General features: G+C 37.6%; 1 protein-coding gene across 6 annotated transcripts in view; it reads left to right on the plus strand.

Moving 5' to 3' along the window:
* Window positions 1-17,773, plus strand: part of ITPR2 (inositol 1,4,5-trisphosphate receptor type 2) — a 275,621-nt gene that overhangs the window by 131,490 nt on the left and 126,358 nt on the right. For all 6 annotated transcript variants that reach the window (XM_072041998.1, XM_005022980.5, XM_038177656.2 and 3 more), the window contains 5 exons: window positions 948-1,073; window positions 6,004-6,132; window positions 6,738-6,858; window positions 16,135-16,325; window positions 17,154-17,296. In XM_072041998.1, the coding sequence (XP_071898099.1) occupies window positions 948-1,073; window positions 6,004-6,132; window positions 6,738-6,858; window positions 16,135-16,325; window positions 17,154-17,296 (710 nt within the window). The remainder of the gene's footprint in view (window positions 1-947; window positions 1,074-6,003; window positions 6,133-6,737; window positions 6,859-16,134; window positions 16,326-17,153; window positions 17,297-17,773) is intronic.

Genomic DNA, 17,773 nt, shown 5'->3' on the forward strand with positions numbered 1-17,773 from the left:
TGAAGTCTTTTTTTTTTTATTTTATTTTTATTAACTTCAGCTCCAGTCTGGCAAATGTTATTATTGAATGCTTATAGAGGCCTAATTCTGCAGGTACTACCAGTCACGGTTCAGCAGGACTGTGATACCTCAGGCTGATGAGAATGGAAGTGCTTGTACCAAACCTGATATGATCAAAAGAAATTTTTCACTCTGCAGGAACTTGTTCTGGTCCTATGCATTGGTCAGAGGTGTGAGATTTCTACAGGCTATCTGTTGGAGGCATGGCTCTCATATCAATGCAGTTGGGCCTTGCAGAAATACAAAATCCTTCCATACCATGAGAAAGTTACCTTGTGATAACCAATTATTTTCTTATTAGGAAAAATGCTTGCTTTGCTCAAAAGTTCCGCCTAACGTTAATGTCTGTAGTTCCAGTGCTGCACAAGCTTTCTCTTCCATTTGAGTCTGAGTTATACGCACCCTGAGTATGAGTGCAACGTAGGATTGCAGGAAAATAGGGATTGCAGTCTCTGCTCTGTTAAAGACCTTTTTTCTGGTATTTAGCAAACCTGTTGCAAGGCATCAGCCCACAAGGATCATCTGACTAGTACCTGAGTGTCCTCCATTTTGACTGTTCCTGACTTTGGAGCCAGGCCCTTGTAGTCTGAATGTCATTTTAGTATCAGATATATTATTGATTTGTTTTGTAGGGGGGTTAATGTTAGAGTGTTTGCAAAACCTCTAAATTTTTCTTCACATGATCATTCATTAAGTATATTAATGCGTTTGTTGCCACACTTACTACTTAAATCTTCAGAACTAAATGTACAGTATTACTGCTATTGGCGTTTCTTATTATGTAAAGGATGCTCTTTATCATTCAGTGTTTTTGCAGGTAGACAACAGAATATTAATGTTTTTTGTTGTTCTGTTTCATATTGTTTGTGCATTTTCTGTTCCTGCAGGTGAAAATTGCCTATGTTAATTTTGTTAACCACTGCTACGTGGACACTGAAGTGGAAATGAAAGAAATCTATGCCAGTAACCATATTTGGAAGTTATTTGAGAACTTCCTTGTTGATATGGCAAGGGTAAGCTTTATAAATATTGCAGTATAGTTGTTGATGACAACTGAACTGTCAATAACTTCTTTCTGCGAACTTCATTTATTTTATTAACTACCCTTTCCAAGGTTGAATATAAACAGATTTTTTTAAAACAAATGGCCTTTTCTATTGTATTTTATTTATCATCATTCAACCTGCTAATTACTAACAGTCTTTTCTTTCTAAAAGGGTGTTTTGGAACCAATGTCCCCTTCTCTTTTCTTCCAGAAAAATAAGTCATACGTGTATGTATGGATTTGACTCACAATGAATTTTCATTCACAATGAAAATGTGTTCTTCTGTGAATGTGTGTTATATGTCATTGCAGTGGTAATTAAAAACAAACAAACAACAAAACCATGTTTAATTTCCTTGGTTTACTCTATTAATACAGTGAAGATCAGGGATAAAGAAATTCTTTGTCTCATATTCCATATTCCTTCTTTAATTTCATCTTGACCTGTTTTTTTTCTTTTATTCTACTGTCTCTACATTCTCAGGGCTGTGAAAGGCAGGTGTAGACCTTATTTGTGTATAATCTATCAACTGCAAGGTGATGGGATAGGGTTAGTACTGTAGGCATTCAATTGCTGTAGACCCCAGTCATTTTCTTGGTGTCATTACTTGTTGCATTAAGTTTCTAGTCATCGGTTGTTTTAGGCTTCCATTTCCTGATACTTTGGAGGCAGAAAAGCAGGGAAACTGATGACTTAAAGAAGGATAACATACAGTAGTGGAACTATGAGGGGAATCTAGTGTGACATAATGAGTACAGTTTATATTTCGTAACTCTTTTCTTGCAGGTAATGTTTCTTGTAAGAGCATAATATTAATGCCAAATGATAGAGTTGCTCTTTCTCTGAAGAAGTAGAAACACATTTTTTTTGTGCTTGTGGCCTGTATTTGATCATTGTTGCTGGACAGCATTTTAGAGGTCTTACAAAGCACATTGTCTTTGTGTATGCCTATCCTGTCCTTGTCCATGGTCCATTACATTTTATAATCCTTCATGTTTTCACTCCTTATATTCTTTGTTTTGTTGAAATTAAGGAAGGAAAGGTAAAAGAATCTCAATTCAGACCTGCAGCAAACACTTCCACCAAAGTAATAGTGTGCCACAAAATAATTTCTTTAAAATGTTTTGGGAGAAAATACCATACCTCAATAGTAACCATGATTTATGGCCAAAAGAAGAATGAGTTCAGAGACTTGTGGTGTTTGATAGGCACAGGGACCTGGTCATTTCTTTGTGAAACAGAAAACTTAAAAATGTTTTTATTTTTGCCTTTTTCTGGAGACAGTTTAACACAAGAACACTCGTTCTCTCTTTTTTTTGGTGGTAGCCATTTTCAGCAGTAATGAGACCTTTGCAAATCCTATTTTCTTGCTGTTTGTCTTGTTTCCGTGGCTCTGTTCTACAGTGAAAAGCCTTCTGGACACACCAACCTCATTTGAAGATTAAGAACAGAAACCTTCTTGGAGGCAGATTTTCTTTTTTAACCTTGCTGTTTTTATCCCTAGAAGACCTTCTAGACAGACTGCCCTCCCTAGCCATTTAATATGATCAATTTCGCTTGCACTTTGGCTAGAAGCAGACATATGCATAAAGAGGGCTCTGTCCACAGTTCTCTTCACGAGCCTGGAGACATGCGGCTTGGTGCCAGATGATTTAGAATTATCCTGATGTGTGAGCCCTGAGTTTGTTTTTCTCCTTCTAATAAGATATTAGATTCCAGGTCTTCAGAGGTGAATAGCAAGTATATTATTAATGCTGTATTTTGTGTATGTATGCTGTTTTCTCTGAACAGCAAAATGCAGTTTTATTTTGTTCCGCAAAGTCATCAGGGTAGGTGCCTGATTAGTCCTTTTAGTTAAGGTTAACTGCTAAAAGAACTAAATGAGCATGTCCAAAGTGGCCTGTTCTGCTCTTCTGCCAGGTCCCCCTGGGTAGCTGTATCTTCTATGTTATTGAGTGTATTTGTTAAGATTTGGTTTTCTGGGTCCCAGGCAGAGCCTGTGTGTTATAAATACATCAGCGTTATGTAGCTATCAGGACAGTTAGAATGCTGTCAGCTTCATGAAAGATGTTACAATAGCTTTCAAAGCATTTAGAAAAAGAGCCCTTTGATCCTCTGTGTTCCAGTGAGCTAAAAGAGATGCTTTTGTGTGGGGGAGGGGAAATGCTTTCCTTTTAGCTGCTACAAATGGCTGTCAGTGGGTGAGTTTGTGAGCTTTGAGTCTGAGTCTGTTATTAGAGAGCAGTAAGGTGAAAGATGGACAGTGTTATCCCCAGGTTGGATTTCTTTTTCTTTTTTTTTTTTTTCTCCCTTAAAAAAAGGAAAGAAAACACAATTTTCTTATCTGTTGCTACACCCAAGAAGGAAATATGTAGTCCTCAACTGTCATTCTTTTTCAACAGTGTGATACATTGCGAAACAGACATTAGGTGGATTTGTATATAAATTCAGTTTGCCAAAAGCAGTTTCACTTTCAAAGACACCCTTTTTCTACAGTTTCTGCCAGCCTACTTTCTCCCAGGTATGACAGAGAGTGTAACACTAAGTGAAGTGGGTGCAGCTCAAGGAATGGCTTTCCTTCCCTGCATGTATCTTGTTCCGTAAAGCAGCTGTATTCAGAACAGGATTAAAAGAAGAGCCGGCATCTGACAGCTATAAAGTCATCGTGGCTTTCTCTGCAGAATTTTTGAAGTATTATTCATGTGAGTTTTAGTTCCAAAGCCTCTTAAGGGGTTTTTAAACACTACTTTCTCAATCTTTATCACCATTTCATTCATTTCAGGTTTTTTCGTCCACAAGGAAACATTTTTTAGTCCATAAAGGGCAGAAGGATAATAGGAAATGAGAGGATTTCCAAATTCCTTCCATGACGGGAATTTTTCAGACCTGTGTTGGAGCACAGTTGTGTCCCCACATATGGCTCTGCTTGTTAGATGAGTGAAGGGGAAAGCTTAAAAGCATATTGGAATTTTGTTTTGTTGATTTCTAAATTCACCATGCTAGCGCTACACGGCTCTCTCTCTTCCCATTGGGATCACAAATGCTAAGCCTCAGAGCTATTGGTTGCAGAGAAAATGAGTATGCAGATTAATTAAAAGCATAAGAACATCAAGAGGTTTTTAGGTCTATGATTTTTTTTTTTAAATTATTTTTTTAAGCTTTATTATTAACTCAGTATTTTATGTTCATGAGGATTAGGGAAGAGAAGGTGTCATAATTTTCCCAAACCGAAGGGCTGAATAATTTGCTATTTCAGTTTGGGCACTGTTGCTTCTCTGACAAAAATCTTTCCTTTTCTGGGGTGATAAAAATGCACTGTCTTGAGCCATGACTTGTTTTTCTGACACGTTTTAGAAAAACAGAGCTCCTCCAGATGCCTAATTCTTGTAGGTTGCAAGTTATCTTTGGCTATTCCTCTGCCTACCACATTACAATGCTTTTGTGTTATACTCTACTCAAAATGCTTTTGTGTTCCCATGAGTCAAATCTTCCACTGAATGTGGGTGCTTTTGGATGTCACATCAGTAACCTTCCTTAAAACACTGCTGGTGAAATTGCTGTCATGTGGTATCCAAGTGTCACACTGGCACTGTGTAATTAGAGAGAATGTTTGCACTGTGTGAGATTCAGGTGCTGCAGATTATTTCTCTGGTTCTATCACCAACTTTTCTTGGGGACCTTAAGCAATTCACTCAGTTTCTCTGGACTTAAGTTCCCCATCCATAAAGTGATGTAATGATAACTATATGCTACTCAGATTCATGATTGTGTTAAACGTTTAGATAGTAATTTGAAAGTTATCCCAGAAGTCTGTAAAGAAAATAATTTCTGTTCTTGCATAGATTCTCTAGAACTATGTCTAGAAGCCACGGAAGTCTGTGGCTTGCATCGGTGAGAGAGAATTTATTTATTTTTTTTAACATGACTAGAACTGCTTATTCAAAGGCTGTTGAGGAGATAGGATAAGTATAGTCCATAGTCCTTGTTTGCCTTTCTCACTGTCTTTTTCTGTGTAGACTCCTTTTAGGTCTCCTTTTACTACTGTTTTCACTGACATATGCAAATTCAAAAGGACTAAAAATATTAATACATGTTGGAAAAAAAAAAAAAAGAAAAGAAATAGTGAAGCATCTATTTATGCAGGAACAAACCTTCAGTGTTGTACCAAAGGTGTCTTCAGGACTCATCTGTGTAAATCTTTCCATATCCTCCTACTATTTAATCATCCTTCTGTGCTCCAGAATTGTCCCAGTACCATTCATTCTCTTCTTTCATTGGTTTTAGTTTGTCATTCATATTTTCCTCATGTGGCTTTCCTAAGAAATGTTGTCTAAGGTCTGAAATGCTGTTGGTATTGACTATGGTATTTCCTTCTGTTTCCCTCTCTTTAATTTTTTTTCCTGCAAATGGGCTTCGCCGTTGCTACTCATTTGAAGTGACTGATTGTAGCAAGAAGTTAAACATTACATGAAATCTTTCTAATCTAATGTGTTTATGTCTTGTCTGTCTCTAAAGCCTCTTCCAACCTAGTTTCACAGTGGGAGGAAAGGTCCATTTTCTTCTTGAATCTGTCTAAATGTGTAAGTGGAACACAATGTGCTGATTTAGGGGGATCTTTTTTCATGGTGTAGGAAAGAACAGACAGACAACCAGAAGGAATTAGTTCAGAAGATAATGGAATTTAAAAGACAATGTGTATCTTCAAGACAAGCTACCACAGATACATCTTGAACTCTAAGATAATATGCTCTGATAGATCTTATATAAAAATCATTCTAAGAACATACTAAATCATACTAAGAACAAATCTTATTACATGGGTTGTAATAAATACAAAATAACATAGCTGGCTTACTTAAAAGTACTGAATCTCATTGTTGTCCTCTTCTTCCTGTAGGTTTGTAACACAACCACAGATCGTAAACATGCAGACACATCTCTGGAGAAATATGTCACTGAGCCTGTAATGAACATTGTAAGTGGCTTCTTCAATTCTCCATTTTCAGATAACAGCACCAGCCTGCAGGTAAGAAAAAGAGACTGACAAATAAGTAATTCAGCCCATTGATGAGATACCTTGTCATAGTAAGGAATGGTGATCCTGTACCTTTTTTATCCTCCTTCAATTTCTCTCTCCTCGCATGCCACTGGCTAGCAGTTTAATTCCTCTTGAAATCATTTATTCTTAATTTTTACCCTTTACAACTCTGAAACAGCACACAGCTCAATAAGGTCATATTTACTCCTGGCTTTTGTGAATTCACTGGATAGAGTATCTTTGCAGAATCAAGGTCTATCTTTGTATTTGTATGAGAAAAATGCTGTGCGTTATGACAAAAAGGACACGTACCTGAGAACCAGGAAGACTCTTCAGTCCTTCTGCTCTGTACTGTGCTTACTTGGTATCAGTGGTGATCTTAGTAAAAATTGTATGATTTGGTCTCTGTAGGGGTGCAGAAATGATTTGCATTCCCTCCTCTCCTGAAGAGCAAAGAGAATTTAATTGATCTGCAGCTTGAGTAAACAAGCTAAATAAAAACCCATGCACGTGGTTTATGTTATATCAAACCTTAGGGCAGTTGTGAGGAGATGGTGAAGTATAAAATTATATGTTTATCTTTTTGTTTTCAGACACATCAACCTGTTTTTATTCAGCTGCTGCAGTCTGCTTTTAGAATTTACAACTGTACCTGGCCAAACCCAGCTCAGAAAGCCTCAGTGGAGTCATGTATCAAAACTTTGGCTGAAGTGGGTAGGTGCCAGGTTTTTACCTTCATTGTTTTTCTCTGTATTTTAAGATCAGAATTACTTGAGCTTGAATGTTTTTTTTTTTGACTATAGAATCATGCAGTTGTGACAGTGGTAAATAAAGAAATCTCACTTTGAAGTTAAATTTTGTCTCTTTTTATAATGCATTCAAATGTATTTCATCAAATAGGTGAACCTATAGGCCACAGAGGTGGGTTTGCTAAATGAGTGATGGTTGAACTTGACCTCAAGGAAGTTATGATATTGAAATGAAACAGAAGCTTCATATATGGTATAGGAAAACATAGGCAATTCCATTTGTGCTGGGCCGTTATGAGCAGTGATGCATGGAATTGTGCATCAGAACACTCATCTTTTTTCCTTCAATTCCTGTGAGAGGTATTCGTTGTTATCAGTCATCATCCTGGGCTTGTTCAGGTTTTGTCCCATCAGTGAGTTGGGGGTGGAAAACAGAATTCTGCCACACCATAGCTTCTCTGCTTACTCATCTCTATCAGGTCTATGCATTTACTGATTCTACACAGCCATGAAAGGGGCATATTGCCTCTCACAGGCACCAAGACTTAATTCATATTTGGTCCCAAAGCCAGCTAGGAAATTACATTGCTTTCAAATAAATTCAAATACTATGTTAGTCGAAGATTTAAATCTTCTTTGGGAATGATGCCATCCTAAAATAAAAAATAAAAAAATAAAAAAGATTCTTCACCTGTACATAGCTAAGACTGGCAAAAGTTCATTCTTAACTTAAATTTTTGTGAACAGGATTTTAAAGTCTTCAGCCACAACTGGAAAAACATATTTTTCAATCTAGTTTCTATAGAATTTATAGAGTAAGTTTTTCCTCAGCATCAATCAAAACTGAGTAGAGGCAGAGACATATAGAAACTGGCTAAATGCTATAGTTGATGCAATTTTTAAGAAGCTTTAATAAATAATGATAAAAAGTATGAGAGGGTCCCGTAACCATCTGCAGTATCTGTGGCACTGTAACAATCAACTCTAAATTTAGATTTTGGGATAGTTTTACAGGGATATCATCTAACATTTTAGCCAAAATACCTCATTAACTTTTGTGTGAGTGAGAATAGTAGTTGCCTAAAAACTTAGCAATCTTCAGATGTTTTATTTGTTGTGCAAATTATTTAATTATGGATCCATCTGGTAAGAGAACTTTGAAAGCCAAAGATGTTTTATTTCCTTTATGCTACAGCTACTACAGTTTCAAATAAAGCTCTAGTCCCACAAATCCTTTTTTGTGTGTTTAACACTTCCTTTCCTGCTCCCCTCTGGCAGTTCTGGAAAGAGTCATCAGTAAATTACTTCCTTTAGGAGTCTGAGGAAAGAGAAGAGAAGTAAGGCAGGTGACAGTGTTTTTAAGACCAACTTTGGATGCTTCTAGACGGCTCCATGCCTACCTTTCTGTGGAGCATAACCTAAAAAAAAAAATAAAAAAAAAATTAGAGCTTGGAGAGGTGTTTGTGTTATCTTATAGAGACAAGGGTATTTAGAGTCACCTGAGCCTAGTGCTGAGACAGCCAAGCTGAACTTGTCCCCACAGCAGCAAGATAGGGGAAAAATGTGGGTTACTGTAATGAAGATGATCTACTGTGTTTTGTTTTATTTGTTCATTTAAACTATGCCCTAATGCTGTCCTATGGATCCAGCCTTCTTGCTGCTCTGGCTTCCCACGCATGGGATCCCACTCTTGTCTTGGGTATTGTCAAGTGTGGAGAGTGGATCTGAGGTGCCTGTGAAAGGCACCACCATGTGTCCTTGTCCTCCTCCAGGACTTTCATGTCACCAGCAGTAGGGCAAGAAGGCTGTGTGTCATCTTGGGGTGCCATGGGACTGGTAGCCTCAGAGGTGGCCCTGAAAGCACACTTTAGCATGCAAGTTGATGATTTCATTGTCCATATCATAATAACTGTTTAAGGATTCATTATTGGTACCAATATTGAATACAACTGGTACAATTGTATCATATTAGCAAATTACCACAATTTTTTATTTGGTGTTTTATTCTGCCAGTGCAGAAAGGGAGAATAAGGCAGCTGTCAAGGAGCCTTTTCCAAAAGAGCAAACTAAAGAAGTGGAAAATGGAGTTTTATACATCCCTGTATAAAAGTTGAGGTGGCTAGCTGAGATTTTAGACTTGTGTGATATTCAGTATTTTAGACATGTTGCCAAACTTGGCTTGCCTTGGCTAATTGAGTAGGCCTGTTCTGCTCTGCTGAAAGCTTTGGAAAAACTACCCCAGTTGGATGTACTGATGACTTTTAAAATTGAGGCCCTTGTAATTGCTGTGTGTACCAGGCTCCTGTGTCTACTGGGTGTTCCACCAGCACAAAGTGGTGCTCTTTGAGCAGGCAGAGGTTTCTTCCATAATGCAAATAGGCCAGCTTTTCCTTTCCTTTTTTTATTTTATTTTTATTTTTTTATTCGTTTTGCCTCTTTTTCTGGCTGTATATATGGACTAGGTTTGGATTTTGGCTAGGAATCTGTGACAACTTTTTTTTTTTTTTTTTTTTTTACCTTGAGACTCTGTCAGCTTTAATGTTAGGTCCTTCATGTTTCACAGCAGGGTTTAAAAAAAACAAAACACCTCTAGAAAGATTTTGCCTATATCAGAGAGATAAAGTATTGGACAGATTTACGGCAGGGACCAAAGACTTTTGATGGAAAATAAATGTAGTATAGAGTTGAAAGAACAAACATTTTTTTTGTAGTAGTAGTAGCCCTGGATTTAGAAATGAATCTCAGCAGGAAGAAAGATCATACACAGATTTCCCAAGATATCAAAGATCCATATAAAAATGCACTTTTAAAAGACCCATTTCAGAGCAAGTTTAAGCAATGTACATTCTGCTCAGTGCTTACTACTTATGTTGCTGGCAGGTGTATATAAGTATTTTCTCAAGAGCTTAAGATCATTACATCTGTCTTCTTATGAGCATTGTAAGAATGTACATTATCTTCCCGGTCAACAAAAGGATATGTTGCAGAAGCTAATTTCTTATAACCTTGGTACTTCAACTCCACTTGACCACTAGGGAAAAACTTCATAAGCTTTTCAAGCTTCGCTTGCGTCTTTGTCTCCAGGCAGTTCTCTGCCTTCGAGTTCAGCAAGAAGTATAGAGGCTTGCTTGACTTTTTTAGCAGACCCTTCTGTGACTCCAAGAGATTTGGAACACAAAGATACTAGTGCTCATCAATTTTTTATTGCCTAGTAAACATTTGGCTACAGTTGGATGAATTAAAATAATTACAAAATAGTTTGTGTATAGTAATGCTTCTTGTTCTTGGACTTCTGAAGCAGATTATCACATTAACAAAAATTAACGCATTTTACATAGATCACTCTCTCCATTTTCTTTATTATAACATAGCACTTAGTTTTGCTTTAGAAAATAATCCAAAAATGAGTGATCAAAATAGCATCTTCTCACTGGCAAAATTGCTACACATGGAAATTGTTTAAAAGGTCCACTGATCTTTGTGAAAACAGAGGAACTAAGAAGACAAACAGTTACATTTATTTCAAATGAATTCATTACCAAAGGACTTTCAGTTCCTACATTCTATAATCTTTGCAAGATTGAGAATGGTGGAGGCCAGAAAGTTTGCCTTTAAAACCATCTGCTGTCTTCCCATATGGTCAAATTGGGGAATGTCACCTGTCCTTAAAACTAAAGATCTGGACTGTATATCTTAAATGCTATTGGAGAAAGTTCTTTCTCCCAGCGCTGACCAGTCTTCTAGATCTCTGCAAAGAACTGCCTTGGCCTCTGAATTAAGCAGTAATTCTTGTACATTCACCCCTAAGCATCAGTTTTCTCTTCTATTACAAGGTTGAAGCACCTCAGTGTACTGAGCTACATGCTAGATATATCTAGTTATATTATAGTCTTGTCTCTGTAGTATCCATTATTTTTTTCCCCTACGTTTTATACAAACTGCATCTTCCCTCTGATACTGTGTGTGGATATAAAGGATGCTTTCTGTAGCATGTGCATGGCTGTGTTACCACCACCAACAATGAAATAACTGTAATTTCCCAGATGAGCAAACAGTGACAGATAGGAACCCACATTTTGTTAGACTATTTCTCTTAGTAGACCCTTTAAAAAAATCTGTTAGCAAGCTGAATCACATTAGTTGTTGTCAGATAGTACTCTAGGATACTATGCAGGAGAAGCAAAAAGAGTATCTGTGTTTCTATGCTAAAAATTGGAGACAAGTTTTTTAAGAACTCTGTTTCAGAAGTTCAAAACTGTAACAGGTACAGAGGAAGTACTATTAGGGTGATCAAGGGAATGGAGAAATTGTATGACAAGAAGGGACTCTATAATAGAGTTCCATGCTTTTTCCATAGCAAAACAAAGGACTGTATTATTTCTTTTCTAAAGTACTTAGGAAGATAATGGTCACAAAGAAACGTTTTAGCTAAAGGATAGTACTGACCCCAATAATCAGGATATAAAGTATGTTAGGCTTCAAATAACCTAAATAAAGTTAGATTGTAAATGAGAGGTTTAGAACCAACTTTGGAAGGATGTCCATGATCAACAGGCCACTAGAAAATGTGGAGAGGAGGCATGTCAGAAAATGCAGCTTTGTTTTAAATGAAGCTTAATACATTTTCAAAAGGGATTAAAGAACATGGATTGGCTGTAACGAGGAGAGCAAATGATCTAAAGGGTGAAGTCCATTCTAGTTATGTTTGTTCTCCAGGTGTACAGAATCAAAAAAACCCTCCTGTGATGCATCTTGACCATTCTTATAAGTGCTTAAAAAACTTTTCCATTTCCCTGTCAAATTACAAATAGGAAACATTAAACATGAAATAACATGAAATCTAGGTTATGTTTTCATGCTTCTTTGGAATTATCACACTTGTTTTAATGTCCATGTTGATGAATTTTCCTAAAACATTTTTTTTTTCAGCCTTGAAAATACTGTTTCCTTTCCCATTTGAGTTTTTAAGTCTTTTTTTTTTTCCATTTTATAAAAAGCTAGACCGTCACTTTCAATTTTTAGTTCAAATAAGATAATTATCCTGTTGTTACTTTTTTGACAGCAAGAATAATACATTGCAAATGAAAAAACATATTTTATTCTATTTTAACTGTTTGTGTTTCCCTAATTGCAAGAAAAATTCAATGATGATCTTTTTACAGACTGATAAATATTTTAGCATAGATTTTTTGCTGGAAAAAAAACATCCAAGTGAAGGGTACAAGATTGGCAGGCTTGTGTCTTGTCTACACAAAGCTTTTATTTTCCTTAAAAAGTCATGCTGTTGCTAGCATTAGTGTCTCTCCATCCAAATGTGTTTGTTAAATAGTCAGTAAATGATTAAGAAGCTGGAGGGACTGATTCATGGAGCAAAATTAATTGAACTGTATATACGTTGCTCTGTTAAGTGACAACTGGGAGTGTGGGAGAACATGAGAGCTGTCTGGGAGTACAGGAGCGGTGTAAAATGCAAGTAGAGTAAGGGACTCACAGCTAGGTTCAGCTGTGGGTATTTTGTGACCCAAATTGTATGTCCCACTCCTCCTTGAGGAATTCTAAGGGGTGAAACTCCTGTGTGTCCCCCATAAAACCTACATTGGGGATTGCTTCAAGTAGTACAAAATATATTAAATACCGTGAAGCTACTAAGTACTGTAGCACTTTGCAAATACCACCAAAGCTACTAAATACTGTCGCACTTTGTAAATACCACCAAAGTTAATGGAGTGAATTTGTGAAATAGGCCCTTCTGCTTCCAATTTCTGTGATTCTGTGAAGAGACTTACATGAAGGTAATTCAACAAAATACAGCCCATTTCAGCCCTTCACTTAGCAGCAGGAAAATGCTCTTGGGAATTCTATAGAGCCCAGATGGCTCATAGAGAGAGGTCTGAATTTACGTACTTGATTCTCATTGTTAATATTCACCTTTTCTTTTGGGTCCCCGTCTCACAGTATGGTTTCATAGCTGAAACAGGAAAGGGGAGGAAAGCTGCTGGGGCATTAAGTATACCCAGAACCATCCAGCACGAAACATTAGCCATGGCCTAACTGAATTTGGTGTACTGTGTTGCTTATCCTTTCTGCTGGTACTGTTTGCTCAATTGTCTTGACCCAGCTGTAGTTATTGCAAATAGAATTAATTGTGAGGGAACATCAGATAGAGAGTTAGTCATGCGAAAGATTTCCCAGCAAATAATTTTGTTCTGGCATTGGCAAAACAGCATAGTATATTCAGGGTGTGACTAGTCCTGCACAGAGTGCCTAGCTGGGATTTAGACAGTATATAAGCAGGTACTGTGACTCCACTTCAAGGCAGATTTCCAAATTAGTTGAAGACATGTTCTAGTCCATCATGGTAAGTATCCTGCTGGATACCTATTGTACCAGTTTATATAGAGGCATGTAGCATGCTTTTTTCCCAAGTTCATCAGCCAGAGAAGGACAGAATTTTACCCCCTCTTATATCCTTTGTCTACCAGCTCTACATCGCAAGTTTGAGTTCTGTCCAAAAGTATTTCTAAGTGGAACAAAAATAAACATGCTTTTAAATATTTTATGTTCATACTTTAAGGGAGATTGACACATATTGAAGAGGAAAGCAGCCTACAACACCTAAATTAAAAATAAATATTTATGCTCACATTTGTTCATCAGCTTTCCAAAATGTAAAAATATGCTTCATGTTGTTTTAAATAATGAAATGTGAAACAAATGAAAGATAAACTTTCTACAAGCTGCAAAGAAGTAAGAAGACAAAGACTTTGTTTACAGCTTACACTTCAACAGTGCCCTTTGACAACCAATACAAATCTTAATTACAAATGGAATTATACATATAAGAACTGTTTTCAAAACAAAGGAGTATTTTTTTTCTCTCTCTGGTTTTCTTTATGATAGTTTTAATTAGCTGCAGCTCTTTGAACAATCATAGTCCTTGACTGCTACTCAGACATTGATGGAAGTTGTTAACTTCAAATGGCATCATAGGACTACAGAAGTCTGGGTTTTCCTCTGAACAGCATGCTCCCCATTGCTAAATTTATTCCTGGGTATATCAGGACTCTGTATACATGCCACTCGGTTGAGAAGCAAGCATTGTCCAATAACATTCTAATGATTAACATTAGGACACAATAAATTGCATTAATAGGCCACAGCACCCTAACCACCCTGGCAGAACTTTAATGGACTTCTTTAATAAAGTAAGCAGCAACAGGGCAAATGTGTCTTGAAAAACAACCCAGTCAAGTAACATGGAAAAAAGTCGTTAGAAATAATGGCCAGCCATACATAGTATTTTCCTCAAGATAATCCAGAACCTTGCCTTCAAAGCAAGTAGAGAATGGGAAGGAAAAATCAGCTGCCAGTGTCGAAACTGCTGTGCTTCTGATGATGATGATTCATGTATGGTTGTTGGGAAACATGTCATCCCATCCTGACCTAAGCAACTTTTTTTTAGGTCTGTGTGGCAAGCTATTTAAAAGAAAGTGCTTGCCAGAAATAGAATAGGAGAGCTTTCTTCCATCCTAGTTAAACACCCTAATCTGCAGTTGAAGGCTCCGGTCCTGCATCAGGATACACCTTCACAGGCACGGCTGAGCCAGGGACAGGAGGGGCACCCTGCACCAGTGGGAAATACTCAAAGGATGAGGATGCATGTGACAGCATGCTTACTGTAGTCTGAGACTGGGGTTGAGTTTTCACAGCCAATTTTAATTTTATTATAAATGTTGGCATTACAGTGTAGTATCTGGGAGTAGGGAAAGTTTCTGGCTGGGATCTGAGACTCACTGTGCTTGGTAACACACGAGCCTTCATTCATCAGAGCCATATACATGACTTTGTGCTTGCATGTACTCCTGTTGGTTTTGATGGATATCCTGTTTAGGAAAGGAGGGCATCTGTTGACATCATGAGTTCAGGACCTAAAGTTTTAAGAAATGGGAGGGAGAGGTGGAATATTTTTGAAGCCTTCCAGTTCTATGCAAAGCACTCGTGTTAGTGCAGAGCAGTGGGGAAATGCCTTAGAGAAATGACATGTGCAGAACTCCAATATGGGCTAATGCTTTTTAAAAAGCATTTCAATAAGAAAAAGTCAGTTACTATCAGCTTATGGTAGAAAACCTCAAATGAACTGTTTCCCCACTCAACTTCTCAGTTTATTAACCATAAACTGTGCTATGGAAACTAAACGAAAAGATGTAGAATATAAAGCCTAAAATAAGCCTTGTAAATGTGACCTAATCTTTCAAATATAGGTATTGCTGCATCAATACGTTGTTTATTTTTTGAATTTCAGATGGCTCATGCTGAGCCTTAGAAGAATGTCACTATGATCTCCAGTGAAATCTATGGTTCTATGGAATGGAGAGATGCAGCTAGTACAAATATATTCATAGAGGAAAGGGCAGTTACCTTCTAGCATTGTCTTCCAAACTTTGTTTTCAAATAACAGTTCACTATGCAATGGTACTTTAATAGTGGATGCACTGTAAGAATTGGAACAAGTTGTCCCCCATTTTTTCCCTAATACTCTGTCTTTTGTTACCTTCTCCCTACCCCCAAAGTCTTAAAATAAACAAATAAATAAATCACATTATTGATCTGGATTTGCCAATTGTAGCTGTTTATCAGTCATATTGCAGTGATGTCCAAGAGTCCCATAGCTTAACAATGCTGGCTGTGTAGGAAACTGAAGGAAGAGAAAGAAAAGATTGTCTTTCAAATGTAATTTGTATGCACTTGGTTTCTCAAGGACTTTGCAAGAAAAATAGGCAGAAAAGCAATATACAGCACTTGGGATAAATTGACTAAATGTGCATATGTCGACTGAGAAGAAGATCTTTCAAATTTACTCCTGAATACAGGAAAAACTAGCTGTTGAAAAAACAATGCGTATTCTTTTTGTTACTCTTATTAATATTTGTGGTTCTGATTTTTTATGAGTTAGTAAAAAAAAAGTTTTAAAAAATAAATGTCTGTACCTATTAAAATACATTGTGGAAATGATCCTCATCTCATTTTAAGTGGTACAGCTCACTTTCTTTAACTAGAGTATATCTGATATTTACCAGCTTAGGTTTTGATCTGTATTTTAAAAACCCACTGAAGTGAAATCCCAGCCCCCATTCCATCGTCCCCCAACTTCAAGGATATCAGGATTTTGCATGCCTTGATCTGCAGAAGATTTTGAAGTTTTTCCCACTGTAAATTTCTTCTGTTTGTCTTCCTCATAAAGCAAAGAACCGTGGGATTGCAATTCCAGTGGATTTGGATAGCCAGGTCAACACCTTGTTCATGAAGAGTCACTCTAACATGGTACAGAGGGCGGCAATGGGGTGGAGAATGTCAGCCCGCAGTGGACCTCGTTTTAAAGAAGCTCTTGGTGGGCCTGCCTGGGATTACAGAAATATAATAGAAAAACTACAGGTACAAAATAGCAAATGGCTTGGGTGCTAGTAATGGCGGTGCATTTGTCTAATATGGGCCAGGTGGGGAAAACACCAGAGAGAGACTCATTGCATTTGTAGTGCTGGATTACAGTGAACGTTGTACTTCTAGGTGGGAGGAACAGAGGACTCAGCTCTTCCTTGGTGTCTGTTCAAAGCGAAGCCAACACTCAGGGCCTTTTGATTCATGATCTGAATTCAGAAGTAGGTAGAGAGGGGTAGGAAGTGTGTTTTTTTACCTCAAAGTGATCCATAGAGAAGGATCTCCTTTCTGCCTTGTCATGGTCACATGTCATTGTCCTGTTTGGGGTGCAGAGCAAGGTACTGGGCTTTGTAGGTGCCATTATGTCAGGTTTGTGTCACTGGAGTTTACATACGAGATGAAAATCACCTGTGTGGTTAAATGACATCAAGTGCTTATGGGCTAAGAAAACAGCGGAACCCAGAAAAATGGAGGAACCCTACATACCCAGGAAGCAACACTTCAGGTGATATACTAACATCATGTATACATGTATGACAAGCAGTGTTTTTCCAGCACATCATCATCCTGACTGTTCCTGAGTGTTTCTGAGGCATTACTAAAGAGAAATTTGAAAGAGAATAGCAACATGAATAGTTATGGGCACCTTCCCCTCCTCACCCAGTTTGAGGAGTGACATGGAGAAAGGAATGAGGTTGCTTTACTGTAACCTGAGCTAACAAGTGCCAGAAATGGGTTGGGTAGCCCATAGTATTTTTCAGCTCCACAGCAACTTTCTTCTAGTTTTGTAGGTCAGCTGTAGTGACATTCCTTTTTATTTCCTAGGATGTAGTGTCCTCCTTGGAGCAGCAGTTCACTCCCATGATGCAAGCTGAATTCTCAGTGCTGGTTGATGTGCTGCACAGTCCAGAGCTGCTTTTTCCTGAGGGGAGCGATGCCAGGATAAGATGTGGTGCTTTCATGTCCAAGTAAGTGGTTTAAGGAGAGACGTATTTGCTTCTTTGGAAAAGATGACAGGGAGTTAAAATTTTCAACAGCACTCGCCTCTGATCTTCAACAGCGACTTAAGCATATAGGAGTCTTGAGTTCATATTGAAAGCTTAAATTGAGGTCTTTGGCTGCATGTTTTATGGTTCTTGGAGGTTTAGGAGTCTGGAGAGGAGTGGGGAGAGAGGTTTACTTGACTTGTCTGCCTAGAAATTTAATCTTAGTAGCTTGTTATGATTCTGACAGGCACAATCTACTTCTGTTTTCTTAGTGGGCTGCTTTTGCTATTAAGTTTCTTCAAATTGACAGCAGAAACTTGGACTTCCCATGGTAGAATCTTCAAGAATTCATAATGAAGTAGGGTGTGCAGTGCTATTTTTTTGATAAAGCAGATAAATCTTTTGATTTTTATTTTAAACTGCCAACAGCTCTTTCTAAAATATATTTCACTGGCACAT

Source organism: Anas platyrhynchos, chromosome 1 (genome assembly GCF_047663525.1).
Source record: "Anas platyrhynchos isolate ZD024472 breed Pekin duck chromosome 1, IASCAAS_PekinDuck_T2T, whole genome shotgun sequence".
NCBI lineage: Eukaryota > Metazoa > Chordata > Aves > Anseriformes > Anatidae > Anas > Anas platyrhynchos.